Genomic DNA, 23451 nt, shown 5'->3' with positions numbered 1-23451 from the left:
GAGAAGTGTTCAAAGGAGAGGGCAATGTCTCGCCGCTTCGGGTAATCGTGCCGTGTAGATCGACTCGAGGTGTGCCCACTGTCGGGCAGAGGTCGAGTGAATATCGCGCGTTTTGTAAAGGTGGGAATGGAGTATGTTCAGGAGACAGGGGCTTGCGTCGTTTGGATTTCAAGGGACTGGTCGAGCGACGGAGGAGTTCATGGGCCGTGGTGAACAGGTGGTCTTGCTTGTCGAGAAAATAAGGTAGACTCTTGACAGGCTAAAGAATGCGGGATGTAATTGATAGTATTTCCCGAGACGTGGAAGAGACACATTTATTGAGTCTGTATCAGATAGATGGAATGAGGCTGGTAGAGACATAGTTTGAAATGTGGGGATCTTCAGCCGCTGGGTTGATGATGGCATGCAGATTGACGCAGTAGAGTCCGCAACAACCTGAAGGGGGAACCTCTCAGAGGGGCGGCAGATTGATAATCTAGCAATGTGTGATTGGCGGGACGCGCTTGCTCTTGAGTAGCCGAGTACAGATGACTTCGGCTTCAGTTGCATGCAATGAGGATCTTCACTGAGTTCGCCGATAGGCGCTCTTGCCAGCACCTTGTAAGCCAAGGGCAAGGACAGGTAGGTTTGTAAGCAGACACAAACCGCGAGCTTGTCTTGCCAACGAATGGTTGACAACTTGACAAGACTGTCTCGAGGTAGTTGAAGTAGGGGCAACGAGGGGCATCCTCTGCGTAAGCAGCGAGCGGCAACCTGCCATTGAAGTTGGCTTGAGGTTGCCAATGATCTACGCTAGCGGTGGGAAGGGGTAGAGCAGCTTCAAATATGAACTGATTTTTGCATATGCCGCTCCGTTAAACTGGCCCCGAGTGCGTAGATTGTGAGTGATCTTCCACTAGGATGTTGAGTGGTTGACGGGGGATCAATCTGCGCGGTGACGGGACGAGATGTGCGGCGGGAGGCGAGCCAGAGGTTTGGCAATCAGCCGCGTAGTGACAGATGGCGAATGTGTAGCCGGTGCCTCTCTAAATGCGATCCAGGGCAGGGCGAGTCGAGGGATCCTAGCCAATGAGAGTGCTAAGAATATTCCGGCTTCAGTGAAAAGAGACGGGAGGGCGGTAAGAAGGGGGAGTGAAATATGAAAAAGGGGGAGTGTGGGTTTGAAGCCATGTGGTTTGTGAGACTGAATAGACAAGGTATTGGCTAGGAAGAGCGAAGAAGATGTTGACCAACGAGGTTATCCAAAGTCTTGACAGATGCTTCCGAGGGGGGAGCCGAGTTGGTTCCGCCGCTTAGTAAGGGGCTGAAGTGTGTTAAGCAATGTCGTACACTCGTACTCAAATGACTAACATTTTTTTCCGAAGGCGTGATGATGAAGGGGCCAAAGTGTGCGTACCGTAGCAGCGATGAAGCGCCACAATCAGTGAAAAGGCAGTCGAGAGTGAGAGAGAGTCGAGACTTGACATCCTACACAGGAAAGAGAGAAAAGTTGTGAAATCAGAATTGTGTCAAAACATCCCTGGCGAAACAAGCTGTGACACGGGCTTAGGCGACGAATCGAGACGCACGCCCCTCTTTTACATCTCCGAAACGACTCTTGATCCAATCAGACGGGCAAAAACTGAACCCCCGCCAAGGGTACGCATCGCATTCTGAAGCTTGCCCTTGTCTTGTTTGGGAGCCACTACGGTGACGACTGACGAGGATTTCGAGGAATAGGTGGCTTTCATCAAGACTTATTGCCTGTGCCTGTTGGCTGGGGGCGGATCGATGTGCAACTGGGCGGTTTGGAAGTTTGTAGGCCGCGGAGGATTATGGCCTCATTACCCACATGTGATGCGGGAGACCAGCCTTGTTCCAAACGTGGCCCAAACAGCAACGAGGCGTAGGCGACCGTGGTGAGGCGGAAGGGGCTGATGAGATTTCCTGCATAGCCTTATGTCTATGTGCCCTATGGCATATTGAACATCGACAACAAGTTTTTGTGTAGGAGAGGGTTCGTCGTATCTGACTGCTGGTGGCCCGGTGGGATGACCACTGCCAGGGCCCCGGGGAACGATGCTGTACGAAGAAGCGAATTAGCCGTATCCGTCGGTAAGTGTGGATTCTTTCGGCATGCTCCGTGATGGCAATATGGACTGCAGATGTTCAAAAGGCTTGGCTTCGTGACGATTAATTAGTTGTACGGATATGGTCAACCACCGTCGTAGGCGGCTCGTTGTCGGTCTAAGCTCTTGATGCGGCCAGCGTCCGATAAAGCTGAGCTGGAGGAGAGTGGATCCCGGGAGTCGAACACGGTAGATGTGATTGGCGGGCAAAGACGGTGATCCCAGACTGCGACTGTCCGAATAAGGTAGGCTTTTTTCGATATTAAGGTAGGGAACCTAGTGGGTACGCGATGCCGTCCAGCCCGTTCCAACGGCCTTGTGTCCCAGGAACGGGAACGAGGCCCACAGAAGGAGGGCGGCGACAAGCCAGGAAGCGCGCGTCCAAGCCGGGATCATGACTTTTGGGGGTCTGGATGGAATGATGTGAGCGGGATTCTGCGGTGGTCACTGGTGTTTAGACTAAGGAGTAAAGTAGTGTGTATTCGGGAAAGAAGATGAGGGATTCAGTGAACCTGGAAAAGCCAAGACTCGGAAGACAGGCAGAGTCGGTGAGACGGATGGGCCACTGGGCTTCGTTCCCGTGGCGGGGTTATCGTTTTCGATTGGGCTCATGGAAGAAGAGAATCTCCCCACGACCTGGCCACCTGTTGTATCTTGATGCTATGAAGACTAGGTACTTGGCTGGCGCCTGCCTTGGTTAACCTGAAGCGAAGCTCGTGATCTTCCTTCTCGATTTGACAAGAGCGTCCGGTGAGTCTTTCCCTCGACGACGGACTAGAACCTTGTACTCGAGTACTCTCATGCTTACGTATACCAGTACTGTGCCATGTAGAATACTTGGGAGGGAAACAGAGAGGCAGGAGAGGCAAGCGCAGATGCAGAAATGCACCGTCCCGAAGCAGCGCGGCAAGAACATTGTACCTGCATTGATCACAGCCGATGATTGGCCGAGAACATCTCCGGACCCGCCCAAGTAAGCGTAATGTGGCCTGGCCCCCTGAGGCTCTAGCTGCTTGGCATCCCTGCCCTGGGACCATGCTCAGACGTTTTTTTCCCTTCCATTCCCAGTCTTCAGTAACATCTCGAGTGAGACGAATCCTCGATCTGAGTGGAATGGCACGCGAAAACACCGTCCGTCCGCCGTCCGCGCCGGCCGAGTGAACCACTGGCTGCCTTTGCCTTGCCGTATCTGCAACGCGTTTGCGCAAGCTGCATCTCTGCGCCATCATTGCTCTGTGCGGGATGGTCTGTTCTCTCTGCTTCATCCACTTTCACTCTCACTCTCATACTCACCTCAAGTTCAGGACCTTCAGTCTCAGTCTCACCTCTCAACCCCAAGTATTCATCGTAAGTCCCTTTTCCACTTGTTCCTCACGTCCGCTTATCTGCTTATTGTTCCCATTGACGCCATCTCTTAGACTAGTCATCGTTGTCTGTGATCTCGCACACCATCGTTCTTGAATACACACACCCAACCCCCCATGTGGTTGTTCTCCCAAACCCTTGGAACCTTGCCTTTACACGGGAGGCCCTGCGGTAACCGATACTCATCAGTACCCTGCCTCTCGAGCCACCGTGGGCATAATGTCGCAGACTCTCGCACTATCTCGGCATGTCACTGAGACCGACGACCACCTGAATCCCCTACCTGAACATAAACACGCACCTACCTGTCGTTGACAACTTCATTTTATCGTTCTAAGTATTATGACTATTATGATTATGAATATTTGGTATGATGCAAGTTGATAAACAGCATCTGTTGCCGCGTCTTTCTGCTACTTGACAACGTGTCCAGCGGATGCTCACCGTTCCATTCGAGACCTGTGAGGCCCTCATTCCCTGCCCACCACACGATCCCCCCCTATCCCTACACCCCTTGTCCTGAAGCACCCCTGCCACCCTCCCCTCCCCTTGCCCCCCTCCACTCCCCGCCCTGAACCAGAACGCATCCACCTCACACACCTCTCACACTTCACACCCGAGACTTCGCTCTCACTCCTCTTCATCCTGTGATCGCCCACCTCCCGGACGCTGTGCTTTTGACTCTCTTTTCCCCCTTCTCCCAGCGTCCATCTCTCACACCCCTTTCCGCTACTGCAAGTAGGGACAAAGTAATTATCGCCAATCCTCTCAATCCTCCGCGAATACCAAGAATTCTATCCAGCCGCCGAGTGCAGGCATTGTGTGCAGGTAAGTGTGCGACCAAATCCAAGCAGCGTGGCTTGTATCATCGACACAAAATCACCTTATGTTTCCTACACTCCCCCCTGCCGCCCATCCCTCTTCCTCCTCTCCTATAAGCAGAAAAGTAGTAGCAGCAAGAGAAGCCGCAACACTCTTCCGGACACACTCTCTTGCCTGTCCAAAACTCTGCTGTGCGCCATAAGCCCCTCGGCCGCCTCTTCTTCTCTTCTGCTTCCTCCCCGCCACCTTCTGTCATTTACATTCCAGCTCCGTGCCCTTCCCACCACTTTCCATCCTTCTACCGCCTCGCGCGTGAAGCCTTCATTTCGCTGACCCAGTGACCAACGGATCGCAGGCTCGAATTTCCGCTCTTTTTCTGGGTTCGCGCGTACTTCTTGGATCGACTCTTCACTTCTCTTCGCCTACTTTCATTTAGATGCATTATTTTCTGCGCCCATTCAGCAGGCTCTGAACCAATCCCCCCACGCTCCATTATACCCGCGACCACTCGCACACCGCCATCACCACGACGATAGAAGTTGCCAACGACTAGGGAAGGAAACAGAATCAGCGGGGACGTTTAATTGAAATCCGAGAAAGAGTCGAGAAGAAGACCACCCCTCCACTGGGATAGTTCGGATCGGAAAGGAAATCAGCAAGAGAACAATCGTCGAAGAACCCCTGGCTAGCGACAAGCCAGATCGAATTGCCAGCCATGGATTACTACTACGCAGGTTCCGAGAAGCCCTCGGAACGCTCAAGATGGACACCCCTCACCCGCATGCTTCTCTCCGGAGAGATGACTCAGGAGAAGCAAAAGGATTTGACAATGCGGGAGCGCTTCGACCGTTGGATGATTAACGAAGGATACCGAAGAGTGTACGTCCACGCACATCCAGTCCGACTACTAGACAACAGGCTCTAACTGCAAGCAGATTCGTTTTTGTGTTCCTCGTGCTTCACGGTCTCGTCTTTGCTTTCGCCTCCGTCAACTTCGCCCTCAAGGACAACTTGCAAATAGCAAGAGACACATTTGGCCCGACATTCATCATTGCACGTTCAGCTGCGCTGGTGCTCCACGTCGACGTCGCTTTGGTCCTTTTCCCCGTCTGCCGCACGCTCATCTCCCTGGCTCGCCAGACTCCGCTCAATGGAATCATCCAGTTCGACAAGAACATCACCTTCCACATCACCACCGCTTGGTCCATTGTCTTCTTTTCGTGGGTCCACACCATTGCCCACTGGAACAACTTCGCCCAGATCGCCGCCAAGAACAACCTCGGAATCTACGGCTGGCTGCTGGCCAACTTTGTTTCCGGACCCGGCTGGACTGGCTATGTCATGCTCATCGCGCTCATGGGTATGGTCTTCACCTCGGTTGAGAAGCCCCGCCGTGCCAACTACGAGCGATTCTGGTACACTCACCACATGTTCATCGTCTTCTTCTTCTTCTGGTCTATCCACGGTGCCTTCTGCATGATTCAGCCCGACTTTGCTCCTTTCTGCACCAGCATCGGCACTTCCGCCATCGGTGTGTTTTGGCAGTACTGGATGTACGGCGGTTTCGTCTACCTGGCTGAGCGTGTCGCTCGTGAGGTTCGTGGACGTCACAAGACGTACGTTTCCAAGGTCATTCAGCACCCCAGCAATGTCTGCGAGATCCAAATCAAGAAGGAGCACACCAAGACCAGAGCTGGACAGTACATTTTCTTCTGCTGTCCCGCTGTCTCTCTGTGGCAGTACCACCCTTTCACCTTGACCAGCGCCCCCGAGGAAGACTACATCTCCATCCACATGCGTGTTGTCGGTGACTTCACCCGTGCTGTCTCGATGGCTCTCGGCTGCGAATGGGACAAGAAGAAGGACGATGCGAGCAAGGTCGTCGGCGTCAACAGCGATTCCAGCGAGGTCGACCCCGCCCTCCGCCGTGTCTTGCCCCGTGTTTACATTGACGGGCCCTTTGGCTCGGCCTCTGAGGACGTTTTCAAATACGAGATCTCGGTTCTCTGCGGTGCTGGAATCGGTGTCACGCCCTTTGCTTCCATCCTGAAGTCCATCTGGTACCGCATGAACTACCCTCAGCAGAAGACCCGCCTGAGCAAGGTTTACTTCTTCTGGATTTGCAGAGACTTTGGCTCTTTCGAGTGGTTCCGCTCCCTTCTTCTGGCCATTGAAGCTCAGGATGTCGATAACCGTATTGAGATCCACACCTACCTGACGGCTAAGATCAAGGCGGACGACGCGACGAACATTATGATTAACGACGCCAACGCCGACAAGGATACCATTACCGGCCTGCGCTCGCCGACCAACTTCGGTAGACCCAACTGGGACATGATTTTCAGAGGTATCCGCAAGCTGCACTCGCCTGCCGAGGCCGGTGTATTCTTCTGCGGTCCTAAGGGTCTAGGTAGCACGCTGCACATTTTCTGTAATAAGTACAGTGAACCTGGGTAAGTCACCATTCTAGGCCTGAAAACATGTTCAATGCTAATATTACTGCAGCTTCTCGTTCGTGTGGGGCAAGGAGAACTTCTAGGCCAAAGTCGAAGAAAAAGAAAAAGGCAACAATTTCGTTTCGTTTCCCTCTTCCACCATATTATTTGTCAACAATATCAGCGTCGTTGCTTGCCTGTACCAATCTATCTCTACCATCATTTATCAGTTGCGGTAGGATAGACCATCATGGAGTCTGATCCACGGGGTTGCATGTTGCAGTTGCGCCGGACGCCACAAGACCAGGTGGATGCCAGGTATTGGCGACACGGGTGACGGCATCACAGGCATGCCGTCGGAGAGGAGGAGGAGAATTTGGAGGGCGACAGTGAGGAAGTGCATCGGAGGATGATGATAATCTTGGGCGTCATCCCCGCAACCCCTTGTGGATATACTATTTACTACTACCGACATTTACATTGTACCTAGCGATGCCATCATCAGTATACTTAGACAGTTCTTGATGCAGCAGGGCACAAGGCTCTTGCAAACGTCAACTTGGTTTCCTTCATCCGTTTTTCTCGTTATCTACCGCGTGCATGTGTGTAGGAGACGATTCCCAAGATGAGGTGAGACGTGCCCCTTCCTCAAGTCTTCTTCGCCACTGTTTGGGCTCCCGTAGGCCCTGGGAGACTGAGGGGAGCGCTCGGACGCCCGGGCTTGGTGTAAAGATGACGACTGCTTGGGTAGGGACGTGTGCCCTTTGTTGAGTTTCGAGACGCCTGTTATAAAACGCTCCAACTGGGATGATATCGGACGAACAAGGGGTGTTACATGCCGCCGCGTGGTTGGGATTTTTCTTTCCGTAGGGTCGTAAGCCGTTTTCCTTAACATTGCTTGGCTGCTTGTTTAATTTTTGAGGATAGTTGATTCGGTGACGTGGGGGACGCTTGATTCTCTGCCATGCGTTTGCCCTCTCACTTGTTTTATCATTATAGCCGCTACCCTTTTCGCATCAAAATCTTTCTTATGTACGTCAGAGAATATACCCTGTATAGTAGATATCGGTACTAGTGATAACAGTGGCAACCGGTTTTGTCACCTACTTGGGTGAGTAGATACGAGGACCTTTCAGGCCGGGCCCGGGCGATCTGGTTGAGTGGCTCTTCGTGCTTGGTGGTGTATGAGTGAGGGATGATGGGCGAGGGATGGCTTGGCTTTTTGCTTGGCGATTTCGGGTATCTTGGTCTCGCGCGAGAGCAGACAAGGGGACTTGCCTAGATTATGATGTCTACTTGGTACCACCAATCGCCTCAACACTGTGGTATCAGACGTGGCCGTGTTTGTCAGGAGGGTGATTCCATGTCCTCCCTCTCTGCTTCACAGTAGAATGCGCGTGCTTCCGGTCCTGCCCGGCTGAGAATGCCCGGCTAGTGCGCCGGCTTTGAACCCCAACCGGAGCCGAGCCATTGCCGCTTCGGTTGATCTGGCGCGGTTAAAATGCAGTTCTTGGTGTAGTCATGGTAGCAGTCCATCCTCCTGTTCTTGTGGTAGGTTTATGCGGGCTGTCAACGCCCCCATACCCCATTCGATAAGTTTCTTGTCGAGCGGCTCACTCTTTGCTCGACGTTAATGAAGTTCTTTTGCCTCACGTCATCTACCATGCTTCACCGCTATAATCGTGTTTTCCCAGCCTCGTTATTCAGTCTATCCAGGTATCACGAGGGGATTAATGAAGGTTATCTGACGGCGGTTGAAAAACCTATCGCAGCTGGTATGTCACTTGATGGACACAAACGGAGATATGTATGTGGGCAGACTAAAGAAATTCAAAACCATATCGCAGAGATTCTCCCCAGGCTCATCGTTTTGACATTTAAGCATCAGTGTATTCCTCAGCCGAATTGAAATATCGAGGAAAAACATACACAACTCATCTCAGACTTGACGCCTTCAAGAGTCGGCCAAGTCCCACTACCTGCATCCTCCGTTCAACCTCGCAGTCTCAACACGATGTCTTCCACCACCCAAACCAGATTCCTCATCATCTCCGACACTCATGGCCACACATTCCCACCTGAAATGATGCCTCGTGAACCGACTGATGTCCTGATCCACTGCGGCGACCTCACACAGCACTCAAAAATGGACGAATTCCGCCAAACTCTCGACATGCTCAAGTCGTTCAAAGCACCACTCACGCTCGTCATCGCAGGTAACCACGACTTCTCACTCGATCCCGTAGCATTCAAAGCGAAAGTTGAGGAAGCCAATCGTATCAATGGCGCACCACTTGGAGCAGACCTGCTTGAACGGGAGTATGGCGGATACGGACTGGCTAGGAAGCTCTTCGTCGATGCCAAAGAGGACGGCATCGTTCTCCTGGACGAGGGTACACACGAACTGACTCTGGCAAACGGCACAAGGCTCAAGGTCTACGCTAGCCCGTACACGCCATCATCCTCATCATCTGAAGGCTGGGGCTTCTCGTATAACGAAAGCGAGGGACATGACTTCCAAATCCAGGCCGACACGGACATCGTCATCACTCATGGTCCGCCGCGTGGGATTATGGACATGTCTGCGAATAAGAAGCGTATCGGCTGTTCGGATCTGTTTGCTGCGGTTGCAAAGTCTCAACCTCGTTTTCACTGTTTCGGACATGTACACGGTGGTTGGGGAGCAAAGGACGCAGCTTGGCGCCCGAAGATTTCCGACAAACCCTCACATTTTAGTGATATTAATCACGAAAAGTCTCAGCTTATTGAAAGTCTCGCAACGCTCGGGGGTACCCGGTTCGAATCTGAAGAAGACAAGAAGGTTAGAGAGATGAGACTCGACGTATGCAGAGCGCAGCGATACTGTAGTGCAGGACACCTTCGCAACAATCTGAGCTCGTCGGAGGTCAAGAGCACCATGTTCGTAAACGCCGCGCTCGAGGTGGATGGTGAGTTGGAACGCTATCCCTGGATCGTGGACATCGACCTGCGGAGGAGCGAAACCGGCATAGCACCCGGAACTGAGAGAAAGAGGCGGCGGGAGGAATCGACTGAAGAGCTTGACGAAGCAAGGAAACTCTCGAAAAGATCATAGTCGTTTACTTCGAGCACGATTGAGGGCATTGTGGTAGCATTCACGATAGATAGCCAGTGTTTAGGGGAAACACATCGTCGACACGCTCTTTCCTATCTTCCAGGCACATGAAAACTCCCAAGCAATGGGTCAGGTCCGAGGGATACCAGCTGCCCCAAGTGCCTCACCAAATAGACGTGAATGATTGCCAAAGCAGGCACCAGGTGATGTAAAGCATGGGAAGGCAAGTAGTCAGATTGACAACTACCCCTCCCTCTCTTTTTGCTGTGTTTTCTTCTTCGCGACATCATCGACAGACTTCTTGGTAGGTTCTTGATAAAGCATCGAATCATTTACCGTGTGCATTGCTAAAGATGATAGATTGGTAATCGTTACTACAAATTACTTGCATCAGCTCTTCAGTTGTTCAAAGTATTTTTTCGCTCGAAGCTAGATCCCTAAGAAGAGTCATCATTCAAAATGCCCAACTCCTCCAAGACCATCTCCATCCCCATGCGCGACGCGCTGTTTGCCTGCTTTAAAGCAGCAACGACCCTTGTCCGGCCAGGCTTACGGCAGCATGTTATCTTAGTCGGAGGTGCGGCGAGCGTTGCCCACTCCTCGACATAGCACACCGAGGACGTGGATGTTGCGGCCCCCTCAGAGGCCATCATCGACATTTAGGAGAGCGCCCAAGCCGGGCTCAAAGGCTTTACCATCGAGGCCGACGGCAAGATTGCGTTTGACGCACCTCAAGGATTCCGAGTACGGATGGATGTCCTGGAGATTGGCAATGGCTGCATCGAGCGCATACACGCAACCGAGTCCTTCTTGGGGGGTTCGGTCGCGTCTACCTCAGACCTCCTCCGGCTCAGGGCAAAGACTGTGGTAGAGAGGGGAGGTGATGGGGAAGTAGATGACTTTCGGTGGTTACTGTTGCTTGCTGCAAGAAATGGCCAAGTCCTCCCCTTACTTGATAACGATGAGGTGGAGAACTTGTTTGGTGCTGCTGCTATCTTGATGTCATTCGATGTCTTGATCTTGGTTGCCCTTCTTGGTGTCAACAATAGCGCAGCTGCCGGGCAGCTGCTGGGCAAATATCTGTGATAATAAAGCATAAGCAAATCATGAAAAATGGCGGGGAGCACGTTGAATGAGGCACAGCGAAACAGGGGTCCATCCAACACGCCCCTGTCACCTCTCCCAGCCATCGTCTTTCTACCTGATGAGCTCAACTTCCATCCTCGCCGCAGGATCACAACGGAACCCGATGGTTCAGAAAGAGGATCGGTGACTGAATTCATCATGCTTCCCACACATACTCTCACCTCATTCCTCCTCTGGGCCGGAATCGCCTCACCCGCAAAACCTGTAACCTGCCCCTCCAGTTCAGAACTCAGAGTTACCATACCACCGTCCTACCAGAGCCCAAGCAACACAGACTACGAGTCGTTAGCCGCAGTCCACGATGCTCTCATCCACTGCCCCAACATCACATCACTCAACCTGCGTATCGGAGAGATCGGTTGTGTAGGAGAACCCGACCGCTGGAGCCTTCCCCTCGATCCTGCCGGAACATCACGATATCTCCCCGTACTGGACACACTATCCCTCGAAAAGTATCATTTTTACGACACTGATGGGGATTACCTACATCCTTTGAGAGGATGGACTAATCTCAGTGCTTGGATCTGGTCGGGTGATGCCTTTGGGTGGTTGAAATGGAGACTACTCTCGGATGACCAAAAGTCGGTGAGCAACACCGAACTATGGCTCGACGCGATGGACTTCTCCAAGATCCGCAGTCTCTCCATCTTGGACTACGACGGTCCCCCCGAGACACTCGTCGAGAGCGAATTGCCTCTATCTCTACCAAGCCTTCGCACGTTGAGGCTGGAACGAAACACAACCGTAGACTTTGGCCTCTCTCTACCTCCGCATTCGCTGCACAGCCTTTCATGGCTAGACGCCGGCCAAGACCAGTCCATCATCCCCATACTGGAACGCCATGGACGCTCACTCACTCACCTGGAATGGCGAACGCCAGAAAGCCTAGAGTCCAAAAGACCAGCACTTCCGTGTGAGGTCATGCGAGACCTTCGCAACCTAGCACCCAATTTGCGATCTCTGACCATCGACCTCAACCGCAACGGCACATGGCCATGGGAGGATCTCCGCGCTCTCTCGTTAGGCCTCCCGGCTGGACTGACCAACCTCACGCTATACCTCGAGATCGCGAGCGAATGCCGTCGTCAACAGGGCCCGTACGATCCGGTCCGTTGTGAGGATGCCTGCGGTCCGGTGGAGCAGCTCGCCAGCCCTCTGCTCACGGCGACGAGTGCCCTCCAAGTTGCGAGGTTCATCCGACACTACGCAAAGAGTCCGATGGCCTCCATCAACTTCTTCGCGGGCGATTGGACGAGGCCGTGGGATGGGCCGATTAACGTGCCGACCTGGTTGGATGGCAGGCGTTCTTGGGTTGCTTGCGGTACGAACGGCGGCGAGGATGAGGAGCTCAGATGCTCTGGGATGGACACGGCATTGGGCGAGCATGAGATTGAGCTCTTTCGGGCCCTGTGTGTACGAATGTCGGCGGATCTATTGGATGATATCACCGCTGGGCATCCTCAAGACTTCGTGGAACAGCGCAAGAGTAAATAAGATCCAAATGCGGCAAGACGGCTTGTTGGCGGTGTCGAAGCTTCAGGTACTCTCTTTCGAACACTCCGTACAGAGACAATGATCCAGCCTGAAGTGTGGGCACGAATGTCGCGGTTCCCGTAGATGTCGTTATCGACAGTTAGGAGAGCGCCCAAGCCGGAACCGATGGCTTTACTGTCGAGGCGTCTAACAAGGTAGCGTTTGATACGCTCCAGAAGTTCCACGTCGGAATATATAACCTGCAGGCTGGGTGTAGATACATCAAGCGCATCCCATCGACTGCTAGAAAATAGAGCAAAGTTAGAGAAAGACTTGCGTAGTGACGGATGTAGTGACGCCATGAAGCGGTTAATGGAATACAGGCAACGAAGCCCTTTCTTGGAGGATATCATACCAACTTCAGATCTTGATATCGTTTCACATCTTGATCTCGGTTGCGCTTCTCAGTTCCAACAATGGCGCGGCTGCTTTGCGGCTGCTGTGTAATTGTTTCTTAAAATGAGTACAGATCAATACAGGCATTTTCAGTCAACAAGATGACCTAAACCGTGGTCATCTCTACTGGTCATCTATCGTGCGCTTACGCCGTAATGATGTGAAGTCGAAGGGAACCGATCATGTGAGCTTAATGAGGCAGTCATTCTGGGTGAGACTGACTACTCTTCTAGCGACGGCCCATGGACAGGACGAACCCTTCTAAGTAGAGGCCTTGGCAGGGAGCGGGCAAGAATGGAGGCGACTTCATGTCAAATAGTACAAAAGTGAAGTGTCTCACACTTGTGAGTACAACATGGGGAAAATGACGAGCAAATTCTGGAGAAATAAAGCTTGAATTGAAAGATGCATTCCTCGTGAGCGACATGTGAGCCATACTCTCACTTGAAGGCAAATGCACAGACGTTATGAAAGTCGCGTTAAGCCCCAAGCTGAGTGGGCGCGCCGTGTGCCAGGCTTCACAGTGAAGTGTGGCTCAGCTGGCAACTGGATTACCCACCGGCCGGTGGACGCTGTGTCTCTGGGCAATTTCCGGGAATTACAAACGCTGGGCCCCTTCGAGTCTTCGACGCCCGAGTGTCCCGGGCGGTCCCCTCTTTCTTCTTTTCGCGGTAAGCACTTTCGAAGCTTACCAGCTTGGTGGTAAGAGATTGAGTAACGGACTTTTCTGAGAGTTGATAGACTCCAAGCATGAGACTGCTTCCTGCGTAGAACTAACTGGACGGACTCCAGGAGCGAGTGATTGGGTCCTGTCGGGCTTTTCTCCCATCTTGAGCATCTTTGAGACCCGAGAATCCTTACAATCTTCTCTCGTGTCGCAGACGGTGGTGATCTACAAAGGATGACGCTGTTGGCGAGCACACCTCCCTAAACCGACCGTTTTGTAGACCTACTGGGGCGCTGGCTGCTGCACCTCGATCTCGTATTCCGTTTCGGTTCATTTTCTGGCGCGTGAATGCGTGTGCGTGTGTGTGTGTGTGTGTGTGTTGTTATGCGTTGTCTGCTGGAAGCGTCTGCCCAGGCTGATATCATTCTGCCCACGCGCAGATCGCATGACGGAACGTCAACACCACTAGATACTCTGTCCCCTCGAGCTGCGAGCAGACGGATAGATCAAGAAGCATCATCGAGGGTGAAACACGAGTAGGATCACTCACTCGCTACCACAGAACACGAGCGCTTTTCTTTCTTCTCTCGACACGCTGTAATAGTTTGGGCGCGTGTCAATGTCGCGATTCGGTCCACCGCCAAAAGATCGAATTTGGCAGGAAATGCGCGAATGCAAGCAAATGTGGCGCTAGCTGACGATTTGAGGAATCCAGGGTCATTCGACGCCCGGATGACCAGCGCCACGCCGGCGATGACACGGAAGTGGTTTTATGGCCCGGGGAGGGATCCAAGTGAACCCTGGCGGGAGAATCGCAACATCTATCAAGGGTCTAGTTGTATTCCGTACTTTTGAATGTTTGCGACATTTTGAAACCTCTCAACACCGCGCGATGCATATACGGGTGGAAGAAACCTCGTTATCATGGTAGTTTCAATATTTTTTCTTCTTTACGCGTCGCTGTCGTAGTCGTCGTCGTGGCCGTTGTCGGGGCCCTTGGTTACTCAGCCATCGTATGTTGCCCACTTGGGTCCATCCCGCGTACCGTATGAGGGGGCAGGCGACACGGGGGTTTGGCTGGAGACTGGAGTTGACGGGGAGATTTCGTTAACCATCACAGGACCAAGGCGGTTTTCCGACAATCTCGTATTGCTGCTGATTGTCCAATGGAACTCCGCCGTGTACTGCCTGGCTATCGATACCTATGCGTTGGCCCCGAGCCCTGGTAATATTGCTGATAACCATTGACTGGCTGTCAATTCTCTCCGTATTATGGCATCTTTCAATCCCAACGGCAGAGGTCGGAAAGAGCGAGATAGAGAAACGTTTTGGGGGCGCACAGCACCTCGGTTGAAGGTTCTCATGGCTGGCAGGGTTCACTGGTCCAGGGGTTCAGGGACACCCCATGATGGCGTGCGTGTGTGCGTGCGAAGAGCCCGGGCACCGCGGGCTGTCAATGACGGGCTTGTCGAGCACTGCCATTGCAGCATTCAGCGGGTATCCAAGCAGCGGCGCACATCACCATCGAGAGCACTCTCGGATGGCGGGGAGAGACCTTGTCGAAAAGAGCTCCAAGTTAACGGGCATCCGAAAATTCTAAGCCCTCGCTGTCGGAATCCTCGTCCCCTTTTGTACACCCCTTGTGTGGTTGTGTCATTGTGTTTCCTACTTGGGCGTGTTCAAATTAAACATTTGTTAGCCTTTCTTCGCTCCGTCGCCCTTTGGTCTTATTTCCTTTGGGTTTGGGCCGCCCTCGAGCAGCAGTATTGACTGACGACCTGCCGTTTGGGATTCGAGAGGGCAGCAGATGGAGTGGTTAATTCCTCGACGCCCCTCCCGCCCACTCTTTTGTCTATTTTTTTCTCGGTCACTTGTTCATTCGAAGTTCTTGGGAGAAGGGCCCCTCTTTCAAACCGTCGGCTCGGGCTCCTCTCCAGTATCCGGCGGTGGAGAGACTCGATGGAACATGGAAAGGAGAAGCGCTGCCCAGTGCCTAGCCTGACGGAGAAGACGGAGTTCGTCAGAGATGTCATACATAGGAGAAGGGGAGATGCCATGCACAAACCATTCGTACCTATTTCATGAGCCATGACAGACGAGGCAAAAAACCAGTAAACCGCGCCACCTTGGACAGGTGGACGCTATTACGAGTGGCTTTTCCATTAGCACCCGTCGGCCGGGACGCTAAGCTCGACGGAATCTGCACTGCTGCGGAGGTACAGGCGCACTTGCTAGGACTTGTGCAGATTTGGCTGCATTGTGTGCATTTTTGCATGGTCTAGGTCTCTAGTACTCGAGAAAGTTGTTCGTGTCGAGACTCAAGGGAGGGAGAAGTTGTGTACAAGTTAGTGAACAGCCAACAGCCCAGGACTCCAGGACTGATTTTGGAGGCAGTCGCCAATCGATGCTAAATCTACATCGCTCTTTCCCGCACTATCGAGTCTCCGTTCCTTCCACTAAAAGTTCTTCTCGTAATCAACCGAACCTGTGCCGGCGTGACCTAGCGAATCTTCCATCCTCTGCTTCCCATCTTCACTTCGTATCCCCCGTCGATTGATTGTTCCTCCGTCTACTCGCACCGTTTCGTTGCCTCTTCCCACAACCAAACTGTACGACGCCATCCCCATTCCACCGTGTTTCGCCGTGGTGGCACAACACACACGGAGTACACACACACACACACACGCCTCACTCACACTTGTTTCCGACCCGCCTTACCCTAGGTTACTACCTACCGCATCCTCCTCATCCTCCATCAATTCGTCCTCGACTCTACGCCCCCCTCCCCCGTTTAAACCTCCCACTTCCACTCAACAAGAGTCAACCTCAATCCTCACCACTGCCATTGCGCTCATTCTCGGTCCTCTACTCGTCGTAGAGTGACTGCACCGCAACCATGCGTCTCGGATCAGCCGGCCTCGCGGCCCTACTCTGGTCCTCCCTCACCACCGCCTTTCCCTTTGTCGATAATGGCAGCAAGCCCCTGCCTGTCCTCCGACCCCGACAAACCGGCACCGGCTCGACGCCCACTTCCACAACACCCGTAGCCACGACTCCGGCGGCCACGACAGAGACCACAGCTGCGGCAGAGGCCACCACCACAGTCACCATCACCACCACCGTGGGCGGCGGCGGAGGAGGAACAGTCACGTCCACCACAGTCTTCTTGCGTACAGTCACCACTACCGTTGTCGTCACTTCCACGACCTTCCAGACCACCACCATCACCAGCAACGATGTCGCGACCGCCACCGTGACCAACTATGTCACCTCTACCGTCCTTGCCAAGCGCAGTCTCAACTTCCTCCCTGTTCTCGATGCTCCCTACGACGCCCCGGCTGCTCAAATCACGCCCGCCGCCGACGCCAACGATCTCCGAAGATACGGCGTCATCGAGAAGCGCGCTCTCGTCACCGTGGTCGTCACCGTCTCCGGCTCAGCAGGCGCCGATTCCACCGTCCTGGCCACCCGGACCAGCACCGTGCTCCTCACAACGACCTCGAATACCATCCTCACCTCCATGGTCACAAGCACCCTTTTCAACAATGCCCAGACCACAATCACCGTCGAATCCACCCTGACCGTCACCTCCACCTCCATCGACACCGCCGCGCCTACTACAGTTGAAAGCGGCCCGACGACCGGCAGCCTGGGCACCGCAACCGCGACCGGTGGTGCGCAGAGCACGGGTTCCAGCAGCGGCGGAGGCCTTTCCACCGGCGCACAGGCCGGAATCGGTGTTGGTGTTGGCATTGTTGGACTTGCTGCTCTCATTGGTATCGGATACTGGCTTTACAAGCGCCGTAAGGCTAACCGACCTTCTCGCGCCGACCTCGACGACATGCGCGCCTACGATCCCAACGGTCCCTCGCCTCTCAGCGGGCCCGGTGGAGGTATGTCCGAGACTGGGGCCGGCTACGGTGGTGCTGCTGCAGGCGCTGCTGCGCTCGGAGCGGGTGCGGGGACGCAGAGACGACAGCCCGTGCCCAAGCACCAGCTCTCGCCGCCTTCGCAGAGCGTGAGCCCCATGACAAACAGCACAGTCTCACCCGCGGGTGCCGGATACGGATCTCGCCCGCCGACGGGTGGTGCGCAGGAGCTCGGTGGAACGAGAATCCTACCCGCAGAAATGGGAGGAGACGAGGTCGTCGAGATGGGCGAGTCGCAACCCAGGCCGCAGCAGCCGCCGCAACAGCAGTCGAGACCCGCGCCGGGTATGACGTATAACTCGGGCCCTGTACCGGATGTCTACGAGATGCCTACCGAGAGGTATCGATAATGCTATAATTTCTTTTGTTATGTGTGTAAGCTTTGTTGTGGAAAAATCGGAGGAATTCAAAGGAAAGGCAGAGATTAAAGGGGAAATGCATATAAGGATCATCCAGAGGAGGGATTGTTATTTACATGAACATTTTTGAGAGAGCGTTGCATCGAGTCCCAAACGGGACAGATCGGTATCAGAAACAGGCAAGGAAAGCAGGCTCTATAAAAAAGAAGAAGGACTGCTTAAGGGGACGGGTGTATTTCCACGTAAAGGATGTTCGGTAGATAATCTTCGTAATGTGTACGACATGGAAAGATGTAAGCAGTAAACCATTGCTGTGAGCTTGTGTGACTTGAGGTTTTGAAGAAGGCTGAAAGGTCAGACGTCTTTTGAGAACATCAGAAAAAAGACTGACGGTCCCTTGTATTTATGATGAGCTCGCTGGGTTCGGGTGTACTCAATCCGTTTCGTCATGTCAAACGGCGACCCGGCGGATGCGGCCTGCGACCTGCGAGGCTTGCCGGTGGGAGCGTGGCGTGCAGGTTAGAATGCGGCGTTTGCTGACTGCGTCGGATGAGGTGGGCCTCACTCACTCACTCACTCAAGTGGTCCTCACCGCGACGAGATGGAGCTGGTTGGTTTTTATTTGTGAAGGCCGTGGGTGAGAATGCGGGAGAGGGGAAGGTTTTGAAGGGTTCTGAGGGCTGAGCACGGTTTGATTCTTGAATCTCGGAGAGTGAAGAATGCACGAAGGGGAGCACGGGGATGTTTTGTTGGCAGGGGCCAGTTGTTCATCCCAAGTTGTTGATGTTTCGTTTTGGAAGCTGGGAGATGGGATGGAAATGTGTGAATGTTTGCGTTACTGGCTCTTGTGTAACCTTTTGGCGATTGCTTCTACATGTAGACATTGAAATCGCGGGTGTTTCATTTGGTTTTGAGACGGACCTGCGTCGCGATATGACTCTATCTAAAGATACCTCATCACTCAATGTACAATTTGAATGCACTTGGTCTCGATCGTAACGCGAAGAAACTCGGCCGACATCATTGGCGCAATTGGGGATTTGCGTAAGGCTCTTCGATACTACAGATGTCATACTCTTAATCGCTTCAAGAAGCGGTTCCAAATGCAGCTTGATGCCCCGTCCTGGCTGGCAGCTCTATGTAGTCTCGAAAAGAAGGGCTAGTGAGCATGCTGATCCTACAAACCCATCGGGGACGAAATTACCGATGCTATTGAACGGCGTCTATCTCTACCTGCAAGCCAAGACTTCAGACGCAACATCACGATAACAAGTCTTGGAACTCGACAGCAATACCGAGTAACTGTAGGGTGTATATCTTTCTGGGGTACTTAAGCAAGCAGTAACGTGTGTCGCGGCCTGCACTTCTGCTTACGCACACTATAGCACGGCATAGGGCGGTGGCACCACGTCGGGTATCTCCTACATGTGCGGGAATAGAACATAACCCGGGGCGGGTCTCTGACAAATGAAACAAGCAAAGAAAATCCAACCAGACCAGCCACCCGATGCCTCTAAAGACTCGTCGAGTGCTCGCAGCTCCGAGCTTACCACGGTTGCGTTCCAGACCCGGGGGGTTGTCTTGGCTTTTTGCGGTCTTATCTGCACATGTCAAGATAATCCCGCCGCCGTGGGGGAGGTAAGAACTGGGCGGGACGATGGAGGGGGAGGGGCTGGCTTGCTGTGTTTCTAATTATGTATGTAACTCTTCAAGTTTTCTCTTGCTCTATCTAGAGTACCTCCTTCTAGGACCTGCTACTTACTCTTGCTCTACATTGTCGTCAATCGAGCCTCATCTCTGCTAGTCAATCATCCTTCAATTGATTCCAAACTTGGCTGACTCGCAGAAGCGGCGCTTCCCATATTGTCTTTATCCCTCTAGCTCGTCAAGCTTTTTTTCGGCGGAGTTTCGGTGACTACCTAATCGACATCGTGCCATTGTCTCTTCAGGGACCCCGCCGACATAGGAACCAGAGGGGCAGGTTACAGAGAGAAAATCTCATTGTTCGCGCAGTTCGCGATAGATCTCATACCTTACACACACTCATCCCGCCGTTGAAACATCACCAAACCCTGCGCTCATCGTCACCTTGATGATCATCTGGCGATAACGGAGTGGAATTCTAGGGAGCTCTCAACCCATTCTAACGGCTGGGTTAAGAGAGAGGTCGGGGCAAGTCTTACCTTACACCTTTTCAGAACTTAATCCCAGCTCTTTAGAGAAAGGCCCGCCATAAGCTCATCACCGGCGAAAACTCACTGAGCCGCTCGTCGCTTCCGGACCACCCCGCACACCCGGGACATCAAAGAGTTTTTTTCTTCTTCCGCCCGGCCTATCGCCGTAACACCGGCATGACCATAACGACCATGGACGCCTCCGGCAAGGACCGCGTCTACGAAGACACCGGCCTGGGCCCCAGCACCAGTTCCCCCGATATGGACGCCGGTGACCAAGAGCTCGCAGACCGCATCGCAGAACAGAAAATCGTCCGCAAACTAGACATGCACATTGTGCCCCTCGTGATGCTCCTCTACCTATTCAGCTTTCTCGACCGGTGAGTTTCACGGCCATCTCCGGATATACTCCCAGTCCTTGACTCACACTCACAGCGTCAACATCGGTAACGCCCGCCTCTACAACCTCGAACGCGACCTCAACCTCCAAGGCAACCAATTTCAAGTCGCCGTCTCAATCCTCTTCGTAACCTACATCATCTTCGAGGTCCCCTCCAACCTCGTCCTCAAGCTCCTCACCCCGCGCCGCTGGATCGCCTTCATCACAGTCTCCTGGGGCATCATCGCCACCCTCACGGGGCTAGTAAACTCCTACGGCGCCCTCATCGCCTGCCGCCTCCTCCTAGGCGTCGTCGAAGCAGGCCTCTTCCCGGGGTTAAACGTCTACCTCACCTTCTTCTACAGTAAGCACGAGCTCGCGCTGCGCGTGGGCTACCTCTTCGTCAGCGCTGCCATCGCGGGCGGGTTAGGTGGTCTGTTGGCGTACGGGATCGGGCACATGGAGGGTGTCGCCGGGTTGAGCGGGTGGCGGTGGATTATGATCATTGAGGGCTTGCCGACGGTCGTGCTTGGTGTGGTGACGTATTTCGCGTTGCCCAACGACGCGGGTAGCGCGTACTTCTTGAGCGAGGAGGAGAAGGCGGTGTTGGTGAGGCGGAGGGGGAGGGAGTACGGCAACACGAGCAGTGCGCAGGAGTTTAGTCGCGGGGATATGGTCAAGGCGTTTATGGATTGGAAGGTATGGGTGTTTTGCGTTGCGCAATTTGGGGCTGATACGATGCTCTACGGTGAGTTTCACTCGTTCTTGATGTTGTAGGGTTTGTGACTGACGATGGTAGGCTTCTCGACTTTCCTCCCGACCATTATAAATGGTCTCGGAACGTGGACGGCGGCGCAGGTGCAGCTGCTGACTGTACCGTGCTACTTTCTCGGTGCCGTGGTGTACATGACCATGGCTTTCCTGTCGGACCGCACACAAAAGCGCGGCCTGTTCTGTGTCATCTTTGGGAGCATCAGCGTCATCGGTTACGGCGTGCTCATATCACCGACTTCGAATGGGGTTCATTACTTTGGATGCTTCCTTGTCGCGGCGGGATTGTACGTCGTGGTTGGGTTACCACTTGCTTGGGTGAGTTATCACCCTCCTCTGCTGCTGTTCTGGTGTCATCGACATGACGTCGAGACTGACAATTTTGGTGTTTCTTATAGCTTCCGAACAACTCGCCGAGATACGGCAAGCGGACGACTGCGAGTGGTATGCAGCTCACCATCGGCAACTGCTCCGGCGTCATGTCGTCCTTCATCTAGTGAGTCCTCCTCCCTTCTTAGACCCATCGCACCACATAATCACCACCTTCACATCAACAAAACTGACAGAAGGACCCTCCGCAGCCAAGCTGTCGATAAGCCGCGCTATATCCGCGGTCACGCCGTGACGCTGAGCATGGTCGGTATGGCAACATGCATGTACGGCTTCATGTGGTTCTGGTACTCGAGGGAGAACAAGCAGCGGCAGGGCGGTCGTCTGGAAAACAAGTACGTCGACCTCTCTGATGACGAGCTGGCGGAGCTGGGCGATGAGAGTCCGCGGTTCCGGTACACCATCTAAGGTGATGCGAGAAGATGTCAGTGGGAGGACGGTTTGAAAGAGACGCGGACAGTTTATATAGGACAAGGATCGCGCGGTGGAGAGATGCCTGGTCAGAATTAGTCAAGGATGCCATAATAGATACCCCCATGAAGACAAGAGTGTACTTCATCCACGCGTCGACGGCCGCTTCGTAGCTTCCGCGACATCTCGTACCATGACACACACCTTTTAGTTGGCCAAATTCTGGCCGCAAAAGACAAAAGAAGTCCAAATCGTTACCCGACTGACGTTGTAGACCCTTTTTACAGTCAAAAAAACGGCAAAATGAAAGGGACGAGACTCGAACTCGCGCGGGTTGCCCCACCAGGAAACAGATGTTAAGCTGACCTTAACCTGGCGCCATAACCAACTCGGCCACCCTTCCTATTGGTTGATGATGCCTCTTAACAATGTTGCATATAGAGGTAGCATCTAAACCGGGGTGCGTTGTCAGCTCAATAACTCACAGCCAGTCCACAGCCTTCTGGATGTGTGAACATAAATATTCAACAATCTCTCAGGGCTATATTCCCAGGCTTTCTTGCCTCCCGAAGCTTTCTACCTTATCTCGACCCATCCCAGAGATCACCAGAGAATGACGCAGCGAAGAATCAAGCATTATCAAAAAGCATTTATAAGACACTCCGGACCATAACCTGAAGGATCAGATCTACATTGGCTAAGTAAGTCTCCGACCCCCGAATGCGGTTCGCATGCGGAACTCCAACGTCCAACGGTAACATATTCGTCACTTCCCTCTTCTGCCGGCATCATCCCGCTTGGGGTAGATGCAAGTACAATATGCATGCACCGACTCAACACAGTCCGTCTAACCCATTTCTCCCAGCCCTAGCAGCTCGACTTCGTTCCGAATCGCGGGGCCACGCTGTCGCAGGGCCACAGAACGCCCTCAACACTTCTTTGTTATACTGCTGCCTGAAAATTGGCACCTCTTGGAGAGACCTGGGGCTAATTACCAAACGTCATGCCAATGCTACTCCGCCTCCCCGGCCCACACCCGACAGATCCAAGAGCTGTCTTTCTCTCGGAATGTATTAGCAGTCACACCGTCAGACAAGGGTGTATTGAATGATTGGATGAATTGGTAAGTGGAAGCAATTGAGCCGCCCGGTCAAGGTGGGTTTATCGCCCGGCTTCCGTTGGTGTCTTGGCTCTGATGTCTTTCTCGACGACGGATGGGACGAGCCTCGTAAGTCAACATACCCACTTCCTGGCACCCCCCTGTTTCTGGCACCACAAAAACGATGGGATCACAACCCAACCTCCTCATTACTATTAACTATTGATCCTCAACCACACCCACTACAATACAGCTGCCAGCCTCACTAGGGCATTCAGAGTCGCTGGATTCAGCCGTGATAACCTCCTTTTCACCCGCTTCGATTTGAGCCCGATGGATATCCCTGATGTTCGCGAACTTCGTATTGGGATCG

General features: G+C 53.4%; 6 protein-coding genes across 6 annotated transcripts; all 6 read left to right on the top strand.

The window, feature by feature from the left end:
• Window positions 1–5010: 5010 nt before the first annotated feature.
• Window positions 5011–6834, top strand: CTAM01_12875 (ferric reductase like transmembrane component; the record flags this gene model as incomplete). The annotated part of the gene is made up of 3 exons (XM_060528880.1): window positions 5011–5174; window positions 5231–6748; window positions 6801–6834. 3 exons carry the CDS (start codon window positions 5011–5013, stop codon window positions 6832–6834), a joined length of 1716 nt encoding a protein of 571 aa, XP_060376506.1.
• A 1910-nt stretch (window positions 6835–8744) lies between these two features.
• On the top strand, window positions 8745–9824 carry CTAM01_12874 (uncharacterized protein; the record flags this gene model as incomplete). Its single annotated transcript, XM_060528879.1, has 1 exon — window positions 8745–9824. The coding sequence occupies one exon, from the start codon at window positions 8745–8747 to the stop codon at window positions 9822–9824; it is 1080 nt and encodes a 359-aa protein (XP_060376505.1).
• A 459-nt stretch (window positions 9825–10283) lies between these two features.
• CTAM01_12873 (uncharacterized protein) lies at window positions 10284–10910 on the top strand (the record flags this gene model as incomplete). Its single annotated transcript, XM_060528878.1, has 2 exons — window positions 10284–10401; window positions 10501–10910. 2 exons carry the CDS (start codon window positions 10284–10286, stop codon window positions 10908–10910), a joined length of 528 nt encoding a protein of 175 aa, XP_060376504.1.
• Window positions 10911–11108: 198 nt separating this feature from the next.
• On the top strand, window positions 11109–12464 carry CTAM01_12872 (uncharacterized protein; the record flags this gene model as incomplete). The annotated part of the gene is made up of 1 exon (XM_060528877.1): window positions 11109–12464. One exon carries the CDS (start codon window positions 11109–11111, stop codon window positions 12462–12464), a length of 1356 nt encoding a protein of 451 aa, XP_060376503.1.
• Window positions 12465–16462: 3998 nt separating this feature from the next.
• CTAM01_12871 (uncharacterized protein) lies at window positions 16463–17845 on the top strand (the record flags this gene model as incomplete). The annotated part of the gene is made up of 1 exon (XM_060528876.1): window positions 16463–17845. The coding sequence occupies one exon, from the start codon at window positions 16463–16465 to the stop codon at window positions 17843–17845; it is 1383 nt and encodes a 460-aa protein (XP_060376502.1).
• A 2360-nt stretch (window positions 17846–20205) lies between these two features.
• CTAM01_12870 (major facilitator superfamily transporter) lies at window positions 20206–21976 on the top strand (the record flags this gene model as incomplete). Its single annotated transcript, XM_060528875.1, has 5 exons — window positions 20206–20408; window positions 20464–21155; window positions 21207–21496; window positions 21577–21674; window positions 21760–21976. The coding sequence occupies 5 exons, from the start codon at window positions 20206–20208 to the stop codon at window positions 21974–21976; spliced, it is 1500 nt and encodes a 499-aa protein (XP_060376501.1).
• Window positions 21977–23451: the final 1475 nt, after the last annotated feature.

This window comes from Colletotrichum tamarilloi (assembly GCF_030869305.1).
Source record: "Colletotrichum tamarilloi strain Tom-12 chromosome Unknown Scaffold_84.1, whole genome shotgun sequence".
Classification (NCBI taxonomy): Eukaryota; Fungi; Ascomycota; class Sordariomycetes; order Glomerellales; family Glomerellaceae; genus Colletotrichum; species Colletotrichum tamarilloi.
This window is presented reverse-complemented; position numbering and strand designations above follow the sequence as displayed.